The sequence below is a fragment of the Vigna angularis genome, chromosome 5, assembly GCF_016808095.1.
Source record: "Vigna angularis cultivar LongXiaoDou No.4 chromosome 5, ASM1680809v1, whole genome shotgun sequence".
Lineage (NCBI taxonomy): Eukaryota > Viridiplantae > Streptophyta > Magnoliopsida > Fabales > Fabaceae > Vigna > Vigna angularis.
This window is the reverse complement of record NC_068974.1, coordinates 12,266,563-12,289,781: the sequence shown is the minus strand read 5'-3', so window position 1 is coordinate 12,289,781 and position 23,219 is coordinate 12,266,563. Positions and strand designations below refer to the sequence as shown.

General features: G+C 31.6%; 1 protein-coding gene across 1 annotated transcript; it reads left to right on the top strand.

Moving 5' to 3' along the window:
• The first annotated feature begins 392 nt into the window (after positions 1-392).
• LOC108339226 (protein DYAD) lies at positions 393-15,105 on the top strand. Its single transcript, XM_017576366.2, has 11 exons — positions 393-440; positions 1,961-2,050; positions 3,827-3,943; positions 11,381-11,434; positions 11,869-11,998; positions 12,265-12,365; positions 12,490-13,169; positions 13,308-13,691; positions 13,789-13,906; positions 13,998-14,081; positions 14,368-15,105. Exons 1-11 carry the CDS (start codon positions 393-395, stop codon positions 14,959-14,961), a joined length of 2,400 nt encoding a protein of 799 aa, XP_017431855.1. The 3' UTR covers positions 14,962-15,105.
• The last annotated feature ends 8,114 nt before the right edge of the window (positions 15,106-23,219 follow it).

Genomic DNA, 23,219 nt, shown 5'->3' with positions numbered 1-23,219 from the left:
TACCTTATAACAATGTCACACTGCCTCAACACCATTGCAAGCAAGCCATCCATCCCGACAACAACTTCGAAGCAACGAGTTGATGGAAGACGACTTGAGGAGAAGCTGATCGAAGCAACACGAACACGATTCGGACCTCCTTAAGCTTCCTCGGAGAGAAGACACAGGGCAATGGAGTAGAAACTTGAGAACAAGCTCGAGATCGAGAGAGAATCAAATACGAACATAGGAGAACTCTAAGCGAGAAGTTATGCTTAGGATTCAATGCGAAAAACCTTAAGATGGAGTAGAAACCCTAAATTGACCGATTGATCGGTGTAAATCAATGTTTAATCGGTGGAAAGGGATTATAATCGGTAGAATGTGATTATAATCGGTGGAAAATTTAGGAAATGATGTTTCAATCGGTGGAATCGAAGGTAAAGGCGAAAAAGATGAAGGTATGTGAGAAAAAGATGTGGTTGGATGATGAGTGAAGTGAAAATGCAGATATGTGAAGAGAAATGGAGACTTAGAACTTAAAAACTCTCGAGATCGAGAGAGAATGCAGATATGTGAAGAGAAATGGAGACTTAGAACTTAAAAACTCTCGAGATCGAGAGAGAGAGAGAGAGAGAGAGAGAGAGAGAGAGAGAGAGAGAGAGAGAAGCTTCGCAAGAGTGAAATGAGTGAATCTGTGAAAATGAGAGTGTTTCTCGCGAGAGAGGAAATGTTGAATGAAGATGTTCTCTTGTAATGAAGTGTTACAACCGAGAAACCTAATGGTGCCCCTACGAGCTAGGGTTTCTGTGTGAAGATGCTTCAGAGTAAGCGGCTCGTTGATGGAGTCAAGACGGCTAAAGTGTGGTGCAAGGTTGACGAGAAAGAAGGAATAAGTTATTAGGTTTTCACAAGGTGAAATGCGAGAGATACTATGACCGGTTTTTCAAAACTAGGCATAATATATTACCAAAATTTTCCATCCACTCATGTGTTATGAAAGATGTGTATAATTCTGTTATAATATGTTTTAAACTTATTTACAAGTTTGCCACCGCGTTTTATATTATGACTGATATTCATAACTACGTTATAATATGGTCGTCATGTTTTAAAATTATTTACAAGTTTGCCACCGCGTTGGATATTATAACTGATTTCCATAACTACGTTATAATATAGTCGTCATAAAATGTTATTTTTCCACTAGTGAAAGAAAAGGAAAGAAAAATCAATGTTCGAGGTTAAGCCTTTTGGTGATGGATCAAACTATCAAGTGGTGTCAGGCGATAATGCATCAAATAATGTGTACCAACCCTCTACCCCTTACATGACAAGTCCTAAACGTAAAGAGGTGGACTTTATCCATTAGCTTACGCATGATAGGGAGAATAGGACAATCAAACCTACACTAGAGGTTTTGATATGTTGACTTTGTCAACTATGCTTTGAGAACAATTGAGGAAATAAATGGCTTAGAGCCTAGAAGCTTCAAGGATGTTATAGAAGGACCAAAAGGTCAATTGTGGCTGGTTGTCGTGGAGAAAGAGACTGAATCTTTCAGGAAGAACCACATGTTGATGCTTGTTGATCTACCAACAAACTAGAAGGTGGTAGGATTTTTATTTATCAACAAATGTTAGTTGTTAGTGTTTTGTTAGTGGGGGAAGTTGAATTCATAACCCCTTCAATCCTTTCTTCCAAATCCTTCAAGCTAATCTTATAACTCCTAAATGTCAGTGGGGGGAATTAAACACACAAAATATCTCACCCTCCCTTCCAACATTACCACTAAACCACCTTATAGGATGCAATTGGATGTTCAAGCAAAAGGAAAAAGATTCAAGGTTAGACTGATGGAAAATTTTTTTATACAAGTGGATGGCATAACTATAATGAGATATTCTCGCATGTGATAAAACATTGTCCAATAAGGATATTGATGTCCATTGTTAACTAGTACAATCTGGTGTTGGAACAGTTGAACGTGAGGATAACTTTTCTACATGGAATCTTGGAGGAGATCATCTCCACGCAAAAACCTAAGGGGTTTGTTGAAGAAGAAGGAAAGGTATGTTGTTTGAAGAGATTATTGTATGGCTAAAAGATAAGTTTAAGGTAATGGTAGAAGAGATTTGATGACTTCCTAAGATAGACAATATTTGAGAGAAGTAGTTATGATAATTACATCTACATTCTTAAAAAAAAGAGTTTTTGTTGCTCTTGATCTTATATATATAAGATATCATTATAGTTAGCTAGTATAAAAATGAATTGGAGAAGCTAAAAAAAAGATTGGAGTTTTAATGAAGGATCTTGGTCTTGTGAGACATATATTATAGATTAACATACAAAGAGATTAAACAGTTCGGACACTGTTAACTCCTTGGCAAGTGCACCAAAATCGTTCAAGTAATACAGATTGTAAGTCCAAATATCGTCTCCCAAGGGATTTGTGTTTGTTTAGGTAATTGTATTACTTACTAGTTTAAGCAATGAATATAAACAATGATGGGTTCAAATATACTACAAACATATAAAGTTACTGAATATAAAGATTATAAAATGATATGGGTAAAGACTCATCGGGGTTGGACTTCATGGCCCAAAATCTAAGCACTCATCCATATAATATATCTCTAACATATTCAAGCATTCACATTACAAGTATACAACCCCTAATTCCTTAGAGATAAGTTCTAAACCTTTATGTGAAAATACTAATCCTTTATATATTCAAACACAAGATTTGCTTAAGAAAAAATGTCTTGAATGACCAAGAGCCTTGGTCTACGTCTAGAGCCAAGCCTTTTGGTTGTTCTATCCATATCTAGGTTCCAAAACATTTTCCAATGATTACATGCTACCAAATAGCATAGATATTCTATCATCTAAATAAAAAGGATAAAACATAAGAAATATGAAAGATATTCTATTGAATAGAAAGAACTACAAATAGTTTAGATACATTACATTCAACTCTAATAAAATAGAGTTTAGTTACTCCTATACATCTAAAACACAAGATTGTAGTGGAATGAGGAAAAGGATGAAGGAAGATGGAGTTCTTGAGCCCTAGAAGTGCCTCAACCTGTGTCTTGAGCTTCAATTGCGTTCGCATGTCCAAAATCTATTTTTTCTTCAACTCTCAACACTTTAAAGGGTCACCAAAAAGTGTTTTCTCGTTGGGCCACCAAATCCTCTCGTTGGGTGAGAGCTAGCTTCGTAGACACATGACTTTTTCCAACTCGATGGGCGTTTTGGTTGGGCTAGTGTTGCCAAGCTCTCATTGGGAGAGTGGAGAAGACTCACTAGGCGAGCCAACTTGTGGCAACAACACTTTAATAAGCTCTAATCTTCCAATTTCCTGCAAAATAACCCAAAAACATATAAGTATCTATATCTATAACACCTATATACAAGTCTTGTATCTTTTCAAGGAATTCAACACAAAATAAATGATAAAAGACAAATAAAGAATTCTAATAAGTGTGAATAATAGGTAATAATCACACTTATCAGATACTATATTTGTATCAACATGGCTACTTAGAGAAAGTGATTAAGAGGGTTAAGATGCATGAATATAAACATATGGGAGCACTTTTGACACACCATACAAAGCTCTTAGTTACCCAAACTCATAGTATAGAGAAGAAAAAAGGATGATGAAGACTACTTCATATCCTAATAGAATAGGGAGTATGATGTATGAGATAGTTTGTAATAAACAGATCTAGTGCATGTTGTTAGTATGTTTAGTAGGGCCATGGCAGATCCGAGACGTACTCATTAGGATGCTATGAAGTGGACACTGATATATCTGAATGGAATAATATTGTCTCAGTTAGTGTATAGGTGGTCTGCCCATGACAAAGCTACTATAGACCAGTTTGTAGATGTTGATTATGTAGGGAATGTTGACACTAGAAAGTCACTTTTCAGCTATGCTTTTACATTATTGGTACTACAATTTGTTTGAAATCTACTTTGCAACCAGTGGTGGCTTTATCTACTACCTAGGCAGAGTATATAACACCTAAATAAGGGGTGAAAGAGGAATTGTAGTTAGAAAGTTGGGTATTGTAGATTGTTCATTGTGATTGTCAATGTGCCCTATATTTAGCATTTTAGGATGATTTCTTATTGTGTTTAAGGACTATAGAGTTATTGAATTTGTGTTATTTAAGTAAAATAAGAAATAATGAATTAAAAAAAAGGATATGGGTAACATCTCAAATCTAGGATGCTATTATGCTTAACCCGTTGTACTTTGCATCAATTCCCATTCTTTAGTAAAACCATTTATAATCATTGTTGAAAATAGATTGATACGAAGTAAATAAGGATAAGCGTATTCATTTCAATTTACCATTGGGTAATGTTTATAATTTCACAACACAAATGAAAGACTTAGAGAAAATGAAAGATACATAGAAATGCATATTTCATTATTTTAAAATTTCATTTGGAAGAACTTCCTACATCTCTCGCTTCTCCTTAAGTATTTACCTGATCTTTGCTTCCCAACAAATGACTTTCTTCAATCATAGAATCTGCTCTCAAGTGACATAGTTACATAATCATCGCAAGGTAGAAGATAGACAAAACAAAATGCAAGGGTAAGCTAATTGAGAAGTCAAACAATCATATAAAATTTATAAAAGGTCTAATGATAAAAAGGAACATATCAATCCAAAATCAACATTATAATTTTACCAATTCAACAAAGTAACAATACACACCAAATGTCAAGACTTATCTTTTGGAAGATTACGTATATTGAAAACCAGTCTGAGTAACCTAATAATTTTCAAGTGAAAACCACACCTTATACCACCATTAGAGTCCCATGGTACCATAAGCTCTACAAACCTGTCTACCAAATATAATCCTGGTTCTTACCATTCCCTTGATCAAATGACCACACTAACATGGTTAGCTTCATCAGGTACCTAGAAACTGTTAAGACAAGATCATTTAAAGGGAATAGACTGTTTCGTATCTTGAGTTTTGAAGTTTAACAAATAAAATTTAATGAAATATTGTTTAGTGAAGTATAGAGTTTTTATTAAATGCTTGTAAGATAAACCATATGTGTCAATTATAAAATGTTAAACAATATTTGACAAAGCAAATCTAAGAGAAAGGAGTAGTAAACACTACATATCTTATCAATTGATACTACTTTGAAAAAGCTCAGACTTGCACTAAACACTTATATTGTGAATCATGCTTCAACTTTCTATCAACGTATAGAACATTAAATGCATGTATATACTACATTTTTTCTGCTATGCTTTTTCTCTCTTTATCTGTACAAATATTGACAAGACCAAGATTTATTCAAAAGCATTGCATGTGGATCAGAAAGATGTTGTGAAATAGGAAGAAACTCCTAAAATTTTTCCTAAAGCTTTTTTTCCTGCCATAGATGTACAAATTAGCACTACAAAAACAATGTTGCTCTTCTCAAGGCATAAAAAAGTACATATCTTCATACGAGAAGTCACCTACTCTCAAGAAGTCAACTCTCTCTAAATAACGGTAATCTCTCGAAGAAACCTATATAAGAAGGACTCACACAAGAGAATACAAGAACTTTTGCTATCATTGTATCGTTATGCTCATAGTTTGAGTTTGTTCATATAACAAAATAAAATCTCTCAAGTTACCATATTTCATTATATTGTACTTATCCTCTCTTTGAGAGTTACTCAAATATGTACTTGTAATCAAACACTAATTGTGTTTGGATATTCTAATGAGAATTAAAACACTTGTATTGTTTAGCTCATGAGAGTTAAACGTTCTAGACGGTTGTCTAGGATTGATACTATGAGTGATTAAACTCTGATTAGTCAAGAATGACTAAGGAAACAAGGAGTGGTTTACAATACTTAGGAACCAGGAGTGGTTAATAACAATTAGTGTATACTACGAGTGGTTGATACTCGTTTGTAATCTTGGATAAGATTAATGGAATCCCTTAAGAGTCCTTAAGGGAGATTTGGACGCAGCTTAAGTTGAGTGAACTAGTAATAAAAATGTTTGTGTTATTGTCTTTCCTATTTAAAACATTTTCCTAAACACTTGTTTAAAAACACAAGCATTTAACAACTATTGTAGTTTAACTAACACTCGCAATAGTTATTAAACATTGTTTTTGCGAAAAGTTTTGAAACATTATTCAACTCTTGCACATAGCTTACTAACAACCACACACCACCAAAGCAACCTTGCTTCCCTCAATCCTTACAAATAAGGTTCACTTTCCATCACTCTCCTCAAGAGCTTTTCCAGCAAAATATACAAGTATCATTTTCCATTACTCTCCTTGAAAGCTTTCTCGACAAAGTACACATGTCACTTTCTATGAGTTTTTCCATAAAATACACATGTGTCATTTCTCACCACTTTTCTCAAGAGTCCTAAAAAAATTCACCTATGATACAATTACATAAAGTTACCCTTCACCACCTTTCACCAAGTTACCACACACATGCATACATTCATATTTTCAAACAAACACATATTAACATGTCATTACAATCAAACTAAATAATATTTTTAACCATCAAATATTTCTAAACAAATAAAATGAAATAAAATAAAATAACAAATTCAATTTCTAATAAAAATTACTTTAATTTTATTATCATATAATATCTTTAGCTTTCGTAATATATTATAATATCCCCGTAATATTTTTCATACAATATTATTACAAAAATTCAAATTATCTAATATACATTATTATATATATAAAATCCCTTATTATATAATATATGTGTATTATATAATATATGCTATACCAAACGAAACACCTTTAAACACAAATGAAACACAAAATAATATCCACATAGTTTTAGCAAAAAACATAACAAAACTTAAAACCTCAATCCACGCATTCTGCTATTATTATTTACGTAATTAAAGAAAACCAAAACAGTTACTGAAGAATGATCAATCACTACTGTATTACTGAAAGTAAACCCTAAACCCTTTAGCTTTTAGTAACCATAATTTATTACAAAACTCACCGCATTCAACCAAATTAATTTTTTATCACAAATAAAACATCAATGGATTAACATCATATAATAATAAAAAAAAAATTCTCTTACATAAAATCTAAATTTTCTTTTACCTATAAGACGAAGGTTTGTTTGACATTGTTGATGAATCAAGCTAGCTAGAAGTGTTGTTGTAAAACTCAAACTACTCTAACTGTCACTATGACAGTTAGGTCATCTATACTACTACAAATACTGATATTTCATTCTATTCAAATAATAATGAGAATTTCGTTTCTCTCACATATGTTGCCATTCTCTCTTAGTGCTAGTTGTTATGAAAAAACATATTTCTCTTCATTATACATTTGCTGCACTAACAAGAAGTTTATCAAAATCTAAAAACAAAGACTCAAGACCTTGATTCTAGTTAGTGCCGACAATGGTGAACGAGTCTGAACAGAGATGATCTCGATAAGGGTTTGGTGAATGCCTAAGAAAGTGGTTCGATGCTTCTTCTGCCCGCATGAAAGAAAAGAGAATGAAAGAGTTGAAAGGAGAAGACGGAGACCCATGATTTAGTATGGTGTTGATTTTCTCTTTTCAAATAAACTTTCTATGTTTGATCTAGAAATAGAAAGGAAAAATTATCTATATCGCTTGTATATATTTCAATTATAACATTTCTTTTTTAATATAAATAGGCTTCTCTAACTAGAGATCATATGAATTAAATTGATGTTTAATGGTAATGATCTTTAAAAATCGTGTTCGTATTCTAAATCCTAAAAAAAAAATCAATTTTCTTATAGAGCCTCATCATTCCATTCGTGATACACTTTTGTAGTATGTTTCAATGAATTCTTTAGTTGGCAAGAAAATTTCCATTATTTGCAAGTTGAGGAAGACAACTTCAATTTTCTTTTATCTAGCATAAAGATTATTTGTTAGTACGTATAAGGATTATATTGAAACTACCGTATTTAAGTAAAATTAAGAAGGATAATGATACTTTGACAACATTTTTTTACAACATTTTAACATTTTTTTTATGATTGGTCCATGTTGATGTTTGTGATTATTATTATTATTGATTGTGGAGTAATTTTGGACCAATCACAGAATGACATGTAAATGATATTAAAATGTTGTAAAAAAAATATTGTTAAAAGTATCATTATCCAATTAAGAATTATATATATATATATATATATATATATATATATATATATATATATATATATATATATATATATATATTACAACAAAAAACTATTTTCTCTCACATCACTATTTATGTACATACAATATTATTAGTTAATGCAATTTTATAGATTTATATTTATTTCAATGAGTTATTTCTTCGTTTTTATTTCAGTGAGCTGTGTTTATTTTGTCCTCTTCAAATTTTGAAACACACTTTCAAGTATTAGCACTTCTAAATAAATGAGCCTTAAGTTATACAATAAAATTTATCTAGAGGTTCGTTCTTGACACATTTTCAAATGACATTTTAATGAATCTTTTAGATGATAAGTAATAATATAGTATTAATTTGTAAGAGAAGCCTTTCTTATTCTCTAATATATTATAATGCTCTCTAAGTATGTATATAAATATTATAATAATGATTACTTTCTTTGAGTAAAATCAAGAGGCATGTATGTTTGTGTTTGTTTAAATGTTGTATTATCCAAAATCAAATAGGAAAATTAATTAATGCAATTTGATATTTTTTGTTTATTTCATGGAGTTATTTTTATTTTGATTTTTTTTTTGCATCTTTTACTTTTTTTTTTCAAATTTTGAAATAGTATTATGCTATATTATTATGAGTTATCCCTACTTCTAGATCGTCTTTTAGTTAATTACATTTTATTTTGTTTACATGTTCATCAATGGTACTTGATTGGGATTTAGGAGAGTCTTCAATCATTTGGAGGTTAAGAAAAATAACTTTTTCTTTCTTATCTTTTTCTTTTCTTTTTCTAGCATGGAATTATATTATCTAAATAAAATTAAGAAGAAATATACTAAAACAAAAGCTCGTGCTCTCAAATCACTAAACTTATGTTTGGTTATATCACATTGACAAAAGATGAATGACAAATTTATCTATTTCCTCGTGTTTCAATTTATTAGTAAACTTTAGACAATGAAATAAATAATAAATATACAACTCCTAAACCATCAACGGAAGCAAATAGTATGATTTGAGAAAAAAAAAATCATGTGAAATAATAAAAGTCATGTCCAATATTTTTTTCGATAAATAACATATGAAATAATTTCCTTCTGACAAATAAAATTATGTAATAAATTATAGCATAACCTCCACTATGTTTCTTAACTTTCATATAGTATATAGACGAAATAAATATATAATTTAGTTTAAAGACAGAACATAACTTATAAATTTTTTTTTAAGGATGAGAAATATATTTAACTTTAATTTTAAATATTCTAACTCTATTTAGAACACAACATTTATTAAATTTAAATGCTTACTTTTATCATTTATTTTTTTACTATACGAATCATTTTAACTTATTTATTGAAAATTAATAAATAGCTTATTTTTTTTACTATACGAATCATCACAAAATTAACGATTTTACCATATCATATTATATTACAAAAAACTAGCATATGAATAAATGACATGATGTTATATAAAAAAATCTACTTTATGTCTTTATATATATATATATATATATATATATATATATATATATATATATATATATATTTATATATATTTACAATGTAAAAATTATTCAATACTTTTCTTTGTTAAATTTTCTGTTTTGGTCACCATAGGTAAAATGAAAATATTTTTTTAAATGGCATGACACCCAATTAGCTCTAAAAATGTTTATGAAGAAATCTGTTGTAAAGAACAATAACCAAAGCGTAATAACATTATTATTAATTATGTAATAATACAACCTAATCTTTTATGACTTTGAAATTATAGTGCAATTACAAAACATTCACTTAAACATAAATGGAAACTTGTTTGTCTTAACACTGTTTAACTCACAAAAATTATTTAAAATTAAGTTCTTTGTTTTACCTTTTTTAATGCAAATTTACAGTAATATAACATCAAGAACGTGTAAACTTTACGAACCAATTCCCTTATGCATTCAGAGATTTTAAAACAATTACAAAATTTATGCCTACGTGTCCATATTCTATTGGCCATTCATCACCTTTCTATTGAAACCTTGTCTCACACGGGAACTGTGCATGATGCAGTAGGGGCATTAAGGTATTTTCACCTAGAATCGTAATCATCACATTTTCGTTCTCTCATTACGGGCGTTCACCCGCATAACAAATTTTCGCTCCAACATTACATATTTATATTTACCTGTTTCTCGCGAAACAAACAGCGAAAAGAAAATGTTCTTCAAATCCACTTTCAGCAAAAAACCAAAACCTCACTGAAGAACGCTAATGCTCCAACTCTCATCGATTCTTCTACGCGTTCTTCATTCTTGTATCAATTATTCACCGATCGTCTTCTCCGATCGTGTCGATCACCATTTTCGCGTTGTTGGTTTTCAACTCTGGAGCACAGGAAGATGACGATCGAACGAGTGAGTAGTAGATTCAGTGAAAAAAAAATGCTGAATCGCTGCATTGATCGTCGATTTTTTGATTTGGCGTGAATTATCGTGTTTCTAGCTAGTTCATTTTGAAATGCTGAAAGCGACGAGAACGAATGTTGATCAGCGTCAACGTTCTTTGGTCGCTGATTGTTTTTTATTTCGTAGAAGAAAACAACTTGAATCGTGTTTTTATTAGTTCGTTTTCAAAATTGAAATGCGAAGATTAAACGGAGTTATTTTTCCGATGCATTTAAAGCGTTTTCGAGATTTACTATTGTTCATTCGTTTTGCTGCTTCAGAAAGATCAGTGTACGAACTTAGCCTTTTGCTAATGCCTTTGTCGGTGATTCAGATTCAGTACCTTCCAGTTCATTAATTGAATCGGATGTTGCTCGATGAAGCAGCAAATCGACATTCTCTGTTCAAACACTGAGAAACCTAGCTTTTGCATTAATTTCGTTTCATGATTGGTCTATGTCCCTTACTTAATTCTTTACCATATTAAGAACTGACTGATTGATTGTTTCACATTAATCATATTAATGCACTTAGCATAATTGGTACTTTTATTTTGTTTTCTCTACAAATGATTAATTTATAAGCGTATGTGTCTGATAATTTGTTTTTTTAAGCTTTCCTTATTCTTAATTTTGTTCCGAAGTTTGTCCAAGCCTATTTGTTGATGCTTTGTTTTATTTATTATATGCGGTGAAATTAATTGTTAAATATTAGTTACTGTTAATAATGTTGTTGCTGTGTTTTGTGCAGATTGTGGAGCAAAGTCCGTGTTGTTTCGTTGCTGCTGGAACAGATGAAGATATGGTCTCTTTCTTTCTTACCCATTTCACGGTCAAAAAGTATAACACGCGCGCGCATTTTTCTGTTAAATATATACTCATATAAGTCTTTTTCCCTAGTTACGCGATCCTTATGGGATCCTGTGTGCTTAACGAACAATATCGCCGCATGCACGCACGCAATGCAGCGTTGATAAAGATAAATGATTACATTTTTTTTTTCTCGCACGTACATTTTCTCTCTCCTGCAAATATTTAGTATTTTATCATGACAACATTGATGATTGTTTGTCTGCGTAACGTGAAATAAAGATTGGTTAGAATTATATATGTAATAATTTCTCATTATAAAGAAGAACACTTAAATTTATTCTGTTATTATTTGACAATTATGATTATATATTACATGGTTCTTGTGGATTTTAGACATTATAGTTTATTATTTATATGGTTTTGTAGAGGAGTTCGCACTTGAAGAGGCAGGAAAAAAGCGATGCCCACGTCGACGAAGATAGAAGCAAAAAGAGCCCATGTATGGACAAACATGTTCTGCTGTTTCCACCTGCCTCTGAATCAACTAGCGCTATAGGTAACATCCCTTTTTCGGTACAAATAGGTAACTGGCATTTGTGTGGGCCTATTTTAAACCTTTTTGTAAGTCTTAAATTGGAAAGGAAATATTTTTCTCTTTTAGTTTTTTGTTTTCAATAGTGGTCTTCAATTTGTTATCGAAGATAAGAAATAAATGAAACAATAATAGCGGTTGGTTTTTCCTTTTATTGGTGTATTGTTATATAAATATTTTCATCTATATATTTTCCAAAGGCACTATAGTAAAAACTGTCGGTATTGCAGGGGCATGGGAGCATTTTAAAGTGGGTCTATTTCATGAAATTGATCACACCAGGCTCTCACCAATATCCCCAGTGCAACTAAAATCTGTTCGCATTGTAATGGTATTACTATTACTATATTACTATATTACTATATACGTGTATAAAAAGAGATTTCCTTTTCAACATTGAATTGAAATTCAAAAACATTCTTTTTGGTTGAACGGATAATGCGTGCATTCATTAGGTCAGTGACATAGGGGAGCACCTGGTGTCGCTAAGGTACCCAAGCCTCCAATCACTTCGCATGCACTTCAGCGACCAAAACTTTGGGAAACAAGACGGCAAGACGATCCCTGCGCTCGACGAGAAATACGTGATGGGGATGGACTTCGCCATCAAAGCGCTTTCCAGAAGCATCCCAACTGAGGAATTTGCACAAAGAAGAAACTCTTGGAGCTTCTGGGTCTCTCCTTCTAAAGAAAACACCCAAGACCCCGAGAATCCAGCTCTCACTGACGCCGCAAGGAGCCTCATTTCCAAGCAGGGTTCTTGCTGGACTCAGCTCAAGTTCACAGGGATGATGCAGTGGGGAAAACGCCGGCAAGTTCGGTTCTTGGGCCGCCATGAAGAGGCAAAGGTTCAATCTTTACCGGAACCACGTAAGGGAAAGATGGCCAGCGTTGAACTCAGAGAAGGAACTAGTGAGAAGAAAAGGAAGGAAGGCGAAGAGGAAATGGAGGCTACCAAGGAAGAGTCTTTCGGGGATATGAGGATGACGCGTCAATGTAGGCAAAGTCATCAAAACGTGAGTAGCAGTGGAGTTAAAAAATCTAAGAAAGCAAAGAATGATCCCAAGAAGCAACAACTCGTGCTTTACAACAAAAACAAGCGGAAAATCTCTATTGGAAGATGGTCTGCTGATAGGTATATAATTAGTTTTAGTTTTAGTTTTATCCAAATGATAGTATTGTAAGCTTAAATCTAGTACAGTAATCAGTTCAATGTTTTCTTGCATGGCTCAATAAATATAAGTTGTTTTTTTGTTACCTCGCATTTGTGAAGGTATATGATGGCAGAGGAGAACATGTTAAAGGTTATGAAAGAAAAAAGAGCTGCGTATGGGAACCCAATATTGAGGCCAGATTTAAGATCAGAAGCACGAAAGTATATTGGTGATACGGGTCTGCTCGATCATTTGCTGAAGCACATGGCTGGAAAAGTGGCACCAGGAGGAGCTGAGAGATTCCGACGGCGTCACAATGCTGAGGGCGCAATGGAATACTGGTTAGAGAGTGCTGATCTTGTTGAAATGAGGAAGGAAGCAGGGGTACAAGACCCTTATTGGACTCCTTCCCCAGGATGGAAGCTTGGGGACAGCATTTCACAAGATTACGTTACTGCTAGTGAACTAAGAGAGATCAAAGAAGAAATACTCAAGTTGAAACAGTAAAGCCAATTTCTTTGTCCTTTTTGGTTAAATACTTTCTAGGTTATATATTCTTCCGATTCTGAGTCATTGTTGGTTACTCATATTGATGTACAGAGATATGCGAGAGCTCGCAATGAAGAAGGGAGAGGAGGTATTGGCCATTGAGACTACTCCTAGCTCATGTTTGTCTAGTCTGAATTCGGAAGACTATGGTTCCTTCGCTCCAAAGGAGGTGAAGCACAGTAGCAGTAATAGGGTTATAACTAATTGCTAATGTGAATAGAAATTGGACTAGTTTTAGTCACTTAAATGCTATATTGCAGGAGATTTATGCGGAGTTGGTGAGTAAGAAGGCTAAAATAGAGGAACAATTGAAGGAAATTTCAGTGACTCTGAGTTGTATGGAGGTAATGTAATCATTATCTTTATCATCTTATTTAGAGTCAATGGATTGAAGAGTTTGATAGCAAGGAATGTCGCTAATGATTGGTTTCTTTTCCTCAAAATCTACCGTTTTAAATATCATAGATAGACAACAAAAGTGTACAGAATCATGATTGTTAGTTTGTTATTATTTTTTCCGCTTCCTTTTCACCCGGATTAATTATTGAGAAATGACAACCAATGAATTACTGGCTAGATAAAAGGGAGTAAAATATTGAGAAGTGATAAATGATGGAATCCATTATGCAGGAGAAACTTAGAATGCTAAAACCAACAATGGTGGAGGAACAAATAATGTCAGAATCGGAAACACCCCAAGCCTTTTCTCCAGGACCAACATCAGTAAACATAGGAGGGGAGACAAGGAAGGAAAAGAAAAGCTACAAGAACAAAGCAACAAACTCAGCGGATACACAGATGCAGAAAAACAACAGTGCAGCAGAGAACAAGACGGCAAAGATTGAAAGGCTGAAAAGTGGCTTTCAAATTTGCAAGCCTCAAGGAACCTTTGTGTGGCCAAATATAGGTTTGTCTCCCCACGTTGTGGCCAACCATGATGACCAAACAGTGGTCCCTACGCCACCATCAGCTTCCTCTTCTACCACCTCAGCCCCAAAGCTCATTTTCAAACCCCAGCCTCAGCACCTACCATTACAAGTCCTAACCCGTCCTTCTTCCCCAGTGAAACCACTCGCAGAGAGGCGCCCTGTGAGCACAGCTACTTTGACACATGTCACTGGCCCATTCTCCCCTCATCTTTCTCCTCCATCAGGTACTCCATTATCCAAAATCACCACCACCATCACTATTAACCTCAACGAAGCCCCTCTCACCCTAGACTAGTGCTGGTTGCATACCTTTTTATATATATATTTTAAGGAAATCACACCATTTTGAGTCTCTTATTGGTATAAATAGATTGAGCCAAAGACTAGGCCAGTTTTCACTATATTGACATTAGTTTGGAATTGAAAACTCTTGCTGGGTTTATACTATATGTATAATTGAAGTTAGATTTTGCAGATGTGCCTTTCACGGAAACTGACTCACATTAAAATTACCAAAGTCGTTTATAATCTCTGCATAACTTTTGGAGTGATGTCTTGCATAAACTTTTCTCAGCTTTTGTACAACGGTCTCAATTATTTCTCTATTTTATTTTTTGAAAAACAAAATTTATACTTACACTGTTGTAGGTCAGCTAAATTTTAGCGAAGATTTTCTTAACTTAAACTACTAGGTTCAGAGACTTTTTTGTAACTTCTGCGAGATTTAAAATGTTTGCATTAGTTATAAAATAACGTGAATGTTTGGACACAAGCTGGAATTCAGTAAACTTTAACTACAAAATAGGTTGTTTTTTCATTGATTATGAAAAATTATAATTTTTATTACTTTTCGATAGGTATTTTTTGTTTATAGTTTGATTCATATTTTTTTATGTAGAAGATAATTTTTTTTATCATATCTAGAAGAAATTAATTAACTAAACATTATTTTCTTACTGAACTTATTCAAGTAAAAATTAATTTTTGTAGTTTACCATATTATATTCATAATTTGTTATTGAAGTAATTTAAAATTTTCAGTAATCCCAAACACTTTTGTGTCGTATTGTTATTAGGAAAAAAAAGACAGTTCCAAGACAAAATAGAATACTGCTAATTATGTTAATTAATTTTCCCATCACGATAAATTAATTGGATATTTCTCATTATACATTGAAATATGAAACATAAAAAACCTTAAAATATAATTTTAATTAATTTCATATATATAATTAATTTGATCGTTTCATTAAGCATTATACAAAAACATAAAGTTAGCTTTTAATAACGTCGGTCAAAATGTATTAAAATTGGATAAATCAAATTTAACACAATGTAAAAGGTTAATCTTTTTATGTTAAAAAACATAAAATAAATTTTAAATTTAATTTTATATTATTAGAATGTATAGATGATTAAACTAACATTTATTACAAAAATAATTTTAGTATGGATAATTTCAAGTTGATGCCATCGGTATGATAAATAAAAGTAAGGATAAATATATTTTTCTTCTACCAATTATTTTTAAAAAAATTTATTTTATAAAAGTTATGTAAAACATTTTTCCTTTTTATCACTTCATTAAAAACATCACTACTCTTTTATCATATTAAAAGAAACAATGTTATTAAAAGTTGGTTTGTAATTAAAATCCGAAATATTTCGCAATACTCAAGTAACCAAAGTTATAAAATTGCATAACCAAATTCGATACTCATTCCTCATAATTGATCTAGAGCCATTGAAACTTTATGTCCCTCAGATTCATCAAACAATTCAATAGATACAAGTTATTATTGTCCAACTTAAAAACATAAAAGACTCAATATTCTCCTACCAACTTTTAGCATGTATGTCATTAAGCAAACTACAAGAATATTCATAATTATCAATAAAATTTTATTGACGAAAATAAATTTGTTAGTAAAGTCAATTTTATTAAGAAATTTTAGAATTTAGTTTATAAACAAAAGTATCCATCAAGAATTAATCATTCAGCCAGATTCGTCAGTAAATTAGAATTTGTATAACCAATGGATAGTTCCATCGGTAGTGTATCTAGATCAAATATGTTAACAAATTTTGTAATTTCTATTACTGATGGATTTTTTCATCGTTAATCTATTTGTGAAATGAGTGGGAATTGTTTCACTAAGTTATATATTAAGGGAGATGAGCGAAAAGAAAAAGAGATGTGGGTGGAGAAGGAAAAAAAGGAGGAGAAGAAAAATAGGAGGGGTATGAGGCTCAACAACTACATTGGCCCTTTGGTGGTGATGGCGTAGTGGCACCTCAACGATAATGACGACTGTAATTGGAGGAAGAAGAAGAAAGAGAAAGAAGGAGAGGAATAAAAAGAGGAAGAGGAGTAAAGTAGTGGACACAACAACGGTGGAGGTGTGGCTAAGAGGAGAGGAGTAAAAGGAGGAAGAAGAAGAAGAGAAAAAAGAAGAAAAATTCGTAATGGCAACCTACATACAAATATACATTCGTATCTAATATCCGTGTGTAAAACAGATTCAACCTACAAATTTTAATATATATGTAATAATAAAAAGTTAAATCAACATTTTCTTATACTAGAAGAGGAAGAGAGTGAGGAATAAGAAGACCCAATAGTGACATTTATCTACGAATTTTATCGATGATCAAAATTTATCAATAATTATCGACAGATATATTACTAACTAATTTGCGATTGTCGGTAATTATCGACAGACTTTATGATCTGTTGATAAAATTTATCGATGATTATTTTACCAAAGAATTTTCAGTTGTAAGTAAACGAATTATCGATGAATTTTTTCTGTTAGAAATGAAGTGCCTTGTTTCGCAACACTAAGAGGAGAGGTGAATTGGTGAACAATAAAAACAAATGATTTTTAAATCTTTTCGTAAACTTAGAATGACCTTTAACATTTCTTGTAATCTAAGTAATACGCGTATGCAAGGAGAGAAATACAAACAAAGGATTTATATTGGTTCAACCTCAATGCCTACATCCAATTTCCCTTCTAATCAACCTTAGATTGAAGGATCTTTCACTATACACCAAAGGTTTTACAGAGACTCTCTCAAATGTAAACACCTCTCCCACTCAACAATCAAATATAGAAAGATAACACATGCACAAAGAACCACACGTCTTCACTGCAGAACCCTTTGAGAACATCTCTCAAAGTACCAAGAGCTCCTTACTTTTCTTCCTAGCCGCACGCATAGGGAACCAACACAATCCGAGATTGCAGAAAACGAAGTTTGATAAGGTAAGAATACACCTCACACGTGCAGTAGTTGATCATAATGTAAATCCAGATTTGTTCTTCAAGAAACCTTCAAGATGTATCAAACTCTATGAATATTGTTTCTTGGAGCGTCTCAACACATGTACAGAGTTATATGTAATGCATCAATTTATAGTTTTCCTCATGACAGACGCAAAACAATCGATTACGTTAGTAATGTAATCGGTTACATTAGTAGCAGATGTAACAAAATTACAACTAACACATTTGCAATTGAATGCACAATTAATGTAATCAATTTGCAATAAATGCTAGTAAAAAATATGGTCGTTATTGCAGATATGACTAAGTTTGAAAAAGTTTTCAATTATAACAAACTTAATTGATTACATAACTTTTTCTCTTTAAAAACTCATCACAACACATTTCAACAATATGTTTGCAAAGACACGAGTTTTAATCGATTTTACACTTAATGTAATCGATTTAAAACTTGTTGTTTTGCCATAGTTTAAAAACATAAGCTATCTGATGAACTTAATTGATTACAACATCACTGTAATCGATTATTTCATACAGAGTTGCTTTGTGCTTGTGGTTTTAACACACAAAAACATTCAGTATGCATACAGAGATATAAGCATAATTATGGTCACAGAAGTATGCAAACTAATCAACATATCAACATATGTATTCATCAAGAAACATTTTCATAGCAACATATGTATCAATCACAAATACACATTTCTGTTGTGTCATGACAACATCTATGTATTGTCATCATAAGAAACAAACACAAGGATTGGGTTTAGCACTCACATTGCTCTCCCTTTCAACAGTTTTCGTCGGTAATATTGACTTTCTTGTAATAAACATTGTCTTCTACATATTGTAGAATAAAATCACACATTTGTGGGCATTAGTGCAATGAAGGGAAACAACAACGATTATTTTTAGCAATACATAGTGATTTTTGAACCGAGGTATATTCTGACGAGGTAAAAAAGGATGGGTTTTTTACCTTGATTAACAACCGAGGTGAAAAAGGGTGGGTTTTCTAAATCCAGCGCACTCTATGGCAACGGTTGTGGCATGAACCGAGGCCATATACCATTTTCTACCTCGATTTTTACCACAACCGTTGCCTAAAGTCTGCATTTTTTTTAATAATAAGTATGTTTTTGTGACATCCCTTATCACAAAAATAGACCGGCATATAAAAGCACAATATTCACAGCATAGAAATACAGTCTAGATAATTCTTTTTAATGAAATACATAATTATAACCATAAGATATCTTAATGTAAAAGGTATAATAACTATAAATCAACTCAATTAAAATAGGCTAATGTCGATCTTATTAAATCCTAATAACTACTCACTATTGTATAGTTTTATTACATGTTTTGCAAGCGCTTTCCGTATGTAAAGAAGGAACTTCTTACGAATTGGAATAGGAGTCTTGAATCTCTGCACAAGACACATCATTTTAATTAGTGTATATAAATTCCAAACAATGGAGAAAAACAAAATTCATTAAATTCAAATATTACCGTTTTCCAACCACTTGTAATATGGGTACTTTAATCCTTTTCCATAAAAATTACATAATTTTGTTGTCCAAAAAAACCAAAAAAATTTCTAAAAAGATTTAAAAATGAAAATCTTAATCGGTCATAACTACTCTAGAAAACTCAACTAAGCAACTTATGTTTATTAAGGAATGGTCTACTTTATATTCTAACATCACATATGTTCTTTCTCCATTTTGGACCACTAGCTTGTGACATTCAGACTTCTTTTCACCTTTTTTGCTTTTAAATCACAAACCAAGCTTGTTAAAATTAATTGCCATATGCATCTTTCCTTACTTTTTCATATTTGCACCTCATAGATGTTCTTGAGGTAACATCATTGTCACTAAACCAATGGAGTTTCACTACACCTGCATGTATTTTACATTTCTGTGTGAAATACATAGAAAGTAAAAAAATCTTAAAATAGATACCGCTGACATTCGTTCCAATATCTTATGCCGACTAACTTATATATCTTTCTTATACCTTTTGTTATTTCTAACTATTTTACATCCAAATACTACCCTCTACCCACTAACCTAACCTTTTATAATTTATTACATAGATTTTAAATATAATATAGCACTAAGGCACCAATTAGAGTAGGTAAGCTTGGATTTTGGGCATTTACTAACTAAGTACCCCTAACTTTTCAGTTAGGCCAAAGTAAATACCTTTGAGTCATTGTTAACTCAATGACAAGTATATCAAATCGTGCAAGTTAGGCCAAGTATAATTTTTCAAAGGATTTACATCTATTTAGATAACTATGATTACTTATAATTTAGGAAATGAATATAAACATTGATTGATTTAAAACAAGTTAAAAGCATATAAAGTTACTAAATATGAAATTTATAAAATGATCTAGGTTAAAACTAATTGGGGTTGGATGACCCGACTTTATGCAATCATCTACACAATATATTTCTAACATACTCAAGCATTCACATAATAAGCATACAAGTCATAATCTCTTAGAGAAAAGTTCTAAATCCTAAGGTGAAAATACTAATCCCTCAGTTATTCAAACACAAAATTTTAATTAAGAAAATATGTATAGAATGACCAAGAACTTTGGTCTATGTCTATAACCAAACCTCTTGGTTGTTCTATCCATGTCCAGGGTCTAAAATATTTTCCAATGATTAGACACCACCCAAATAACATATATATTCCATCATGCACATGAATAATAAAAGGTAGAACATAAGATTAATGAAAGATATATATTATATTGCATAGAAAAAGAAACAAAAATTTTAGGTATATTACATCTTTTTCTTTAACTCTCGTGTCAAAGTACGACAAGTTCATTACAGGACAAGCTCGTCTAGTAGAAAACTAGGGAGATTTGTCAAGGTATTACAAGACAAGCTCGTCTAGTAGAAACCTTGGTCTTGGTTTTGAAATTTAACTAAATAACATCAAATGAAGAAGTCTTTGTATGGTAAGCTAACTCCCACTATAAAAACACTTAGACCAACCTTAGAGCAGTCAACCAATCGTTAGTACACTATGATAGGAAACCATAAACTAGAAGACCAACCTTAGGATATAAAACACTAGGCTAGAAAAACCCCAACTTAAGATACGAAACCAACCTTAACACTACAAGAAAAAATTGAATTACATACCGCCAAAATCCGTATATAAGGCCCAAAATCCGTATATAACACTTGATTACATACGACTTACATATGGACAAAAATCCGTATATAAAACTGTCGTAGCTACTTTATATATGGATATATATCCATATATAACTTATATACGGATATATCCGTATGTAAATTATATACGAAAAAATCTGTATATAAAATCCGTATGTAAATTACATACGGATAAATCCGTATATAAAATCCGTATATAAATTACATACGGATAAATCCGTATATAAAATTCGTATGTAAATTACATACGGATAAATCCGTATATAACTATAATTTTATAAAAAAAAAATTAGATGATCTCACATCTATACCCAATAACTAATAGTTTCATATACTGATAAAAATAAAATAAAATTGCCAAATTGTAAAAAAATAATACCAAATATCTGTCAGTTTTTATTAAAACATGATGTTTGTTTAATCCATTATAGTATTACACCATTCATTCAGTGACAAAGATCATATTACACAAGTCTTTCACATTTAAAAGTCAAATATATTATAATATTACAGAATCATGACTGTGAATTAAATTTATAAAATGTATAATAGTAATAAATAAATAGTACAATTCATAATATGGCAAATGTAATAGTAAATTAAACTACTTATACAATTAGTTATCTGTGAAAAATTATCTAAGAATTGTTCCACCAGTGTTTGAAACACCACTAACTAGTCATGTATCATCAAGGCAATGGCTCTAAACCCCAAATAGAGAGAATCTTCAATTCTTGTATTGTTGAGTACAAGATTTACCAAGTGTATAGAAAAGTCTTGATGATGATGCATTTGATTGTAAAGGCCTTGTGGCAATGCCTGCCATTGTTGCAAAAATGTGAAGCCAAGTTCGAAAACTTTTTGCTGAGGAACACTTTTCATTCTTTCCACCATGCTCTTCTCCTAAGAGTAACACATCATTTAACACTATTAGAAATGTTTACACTACTCATTAATAATAAAATTTTATCTAGTTATTGTACTTGGTAGACTTAGTAAGAGTTTTTAAACTTATAGGAAAAAAAATATAACCGTTAATCTTATCTATGCTTTGCTCATACCTTAAAAAAATTGTGTTTATCAGAACAACTAGAATTAATTATATATATTGATAGATATAGATTGAAAAACCTTGGCCCTGTTACAAAGCAGGTTTAACCACAAGCTTGATTAACACAAACTATTAACCATATAATTAGTCTACCAACTTTGTTTAAAAGAAGATGATGTTGTAACAAAGATTCAATGTACTAGTTAAACATTAATCAAATTACACAAGCAAGATTTGAGAATGTATACAAATTAGAGAAACATGTAAGCTTTTGTATCCATGCTCATAATATATTATCATAGGATAAAAAAAAGAAATAACTTACCAAAAGATTATGCACTAGGACACTTTTAAGATCTTGCATATTCAATTCTGCTTGTGAAATGTCAAGAAAACGTATTATTTCTAATTCCATGTTGTCCAGCATGTCTATTCATTCCCGCAACATTCTTACCCTTGCTAGTAATCCTATCTTGTCAAAATATTTAAAGAATGACAATACAATATATGTCTTGGCAAATTTTTTATGGGCCTGGTTCATCTTTTCTTTTGTAGATAGTAAATAATAACCACAAATTAGTAACCTGACTTGATACCGATAAGACTGGAATGCTCAATAAAAACTTTTAATTAACAAACACAAATGGACTAGAAATATATAGAATCATAGATAATCAAGGTACATAAATAGAAATAACACTTTTAAATGGAAATTAGTAAACATTTAATGAGGTTATGCACAGGGGTGGAGTTATTGAAGTCATTTTTGCCTATATGCCATGACTTGTAAATTTATTAAAAACAATAATAGATAAAAGTGGGAGCCATGGAATGCCTAGAAAAATGGAATGAGATGGGGATTGATAAAGTAAAACCGTGTGTAGAAAATATCTTGACAAGGAATCCTTTCACTTGTAAGGACACTAATTAACATTATCAAAGTATTAGCCAAGCATCCTTCCAAATGGTGAAATCAATTATTTGAAGCTGCATGCATGTTTCA

Coding starts and splice junctions, on each gene's coding strand:
- LOC108339226 (XM_017576366.2), top strand. CDS start 393: ATGATGTTTCAATCGGTGGAATCGAAGGTAAAGGCGAAAAAGATGAAG. Junction 11,435..11,868: donor CTGGAACAGATGAAGATATG/GTCTCTTTCTTT, acceptor ATGGTTTTGTAG/AGGAGTTCGCACTTGAAGAG. Junction 14,082..14,367: donor TGACTCTGAGTTGTATGGAG/GTAATGTAATCA, acceptor TCCATTATGCAG/GAGAAACTTAGAATGCTAAA.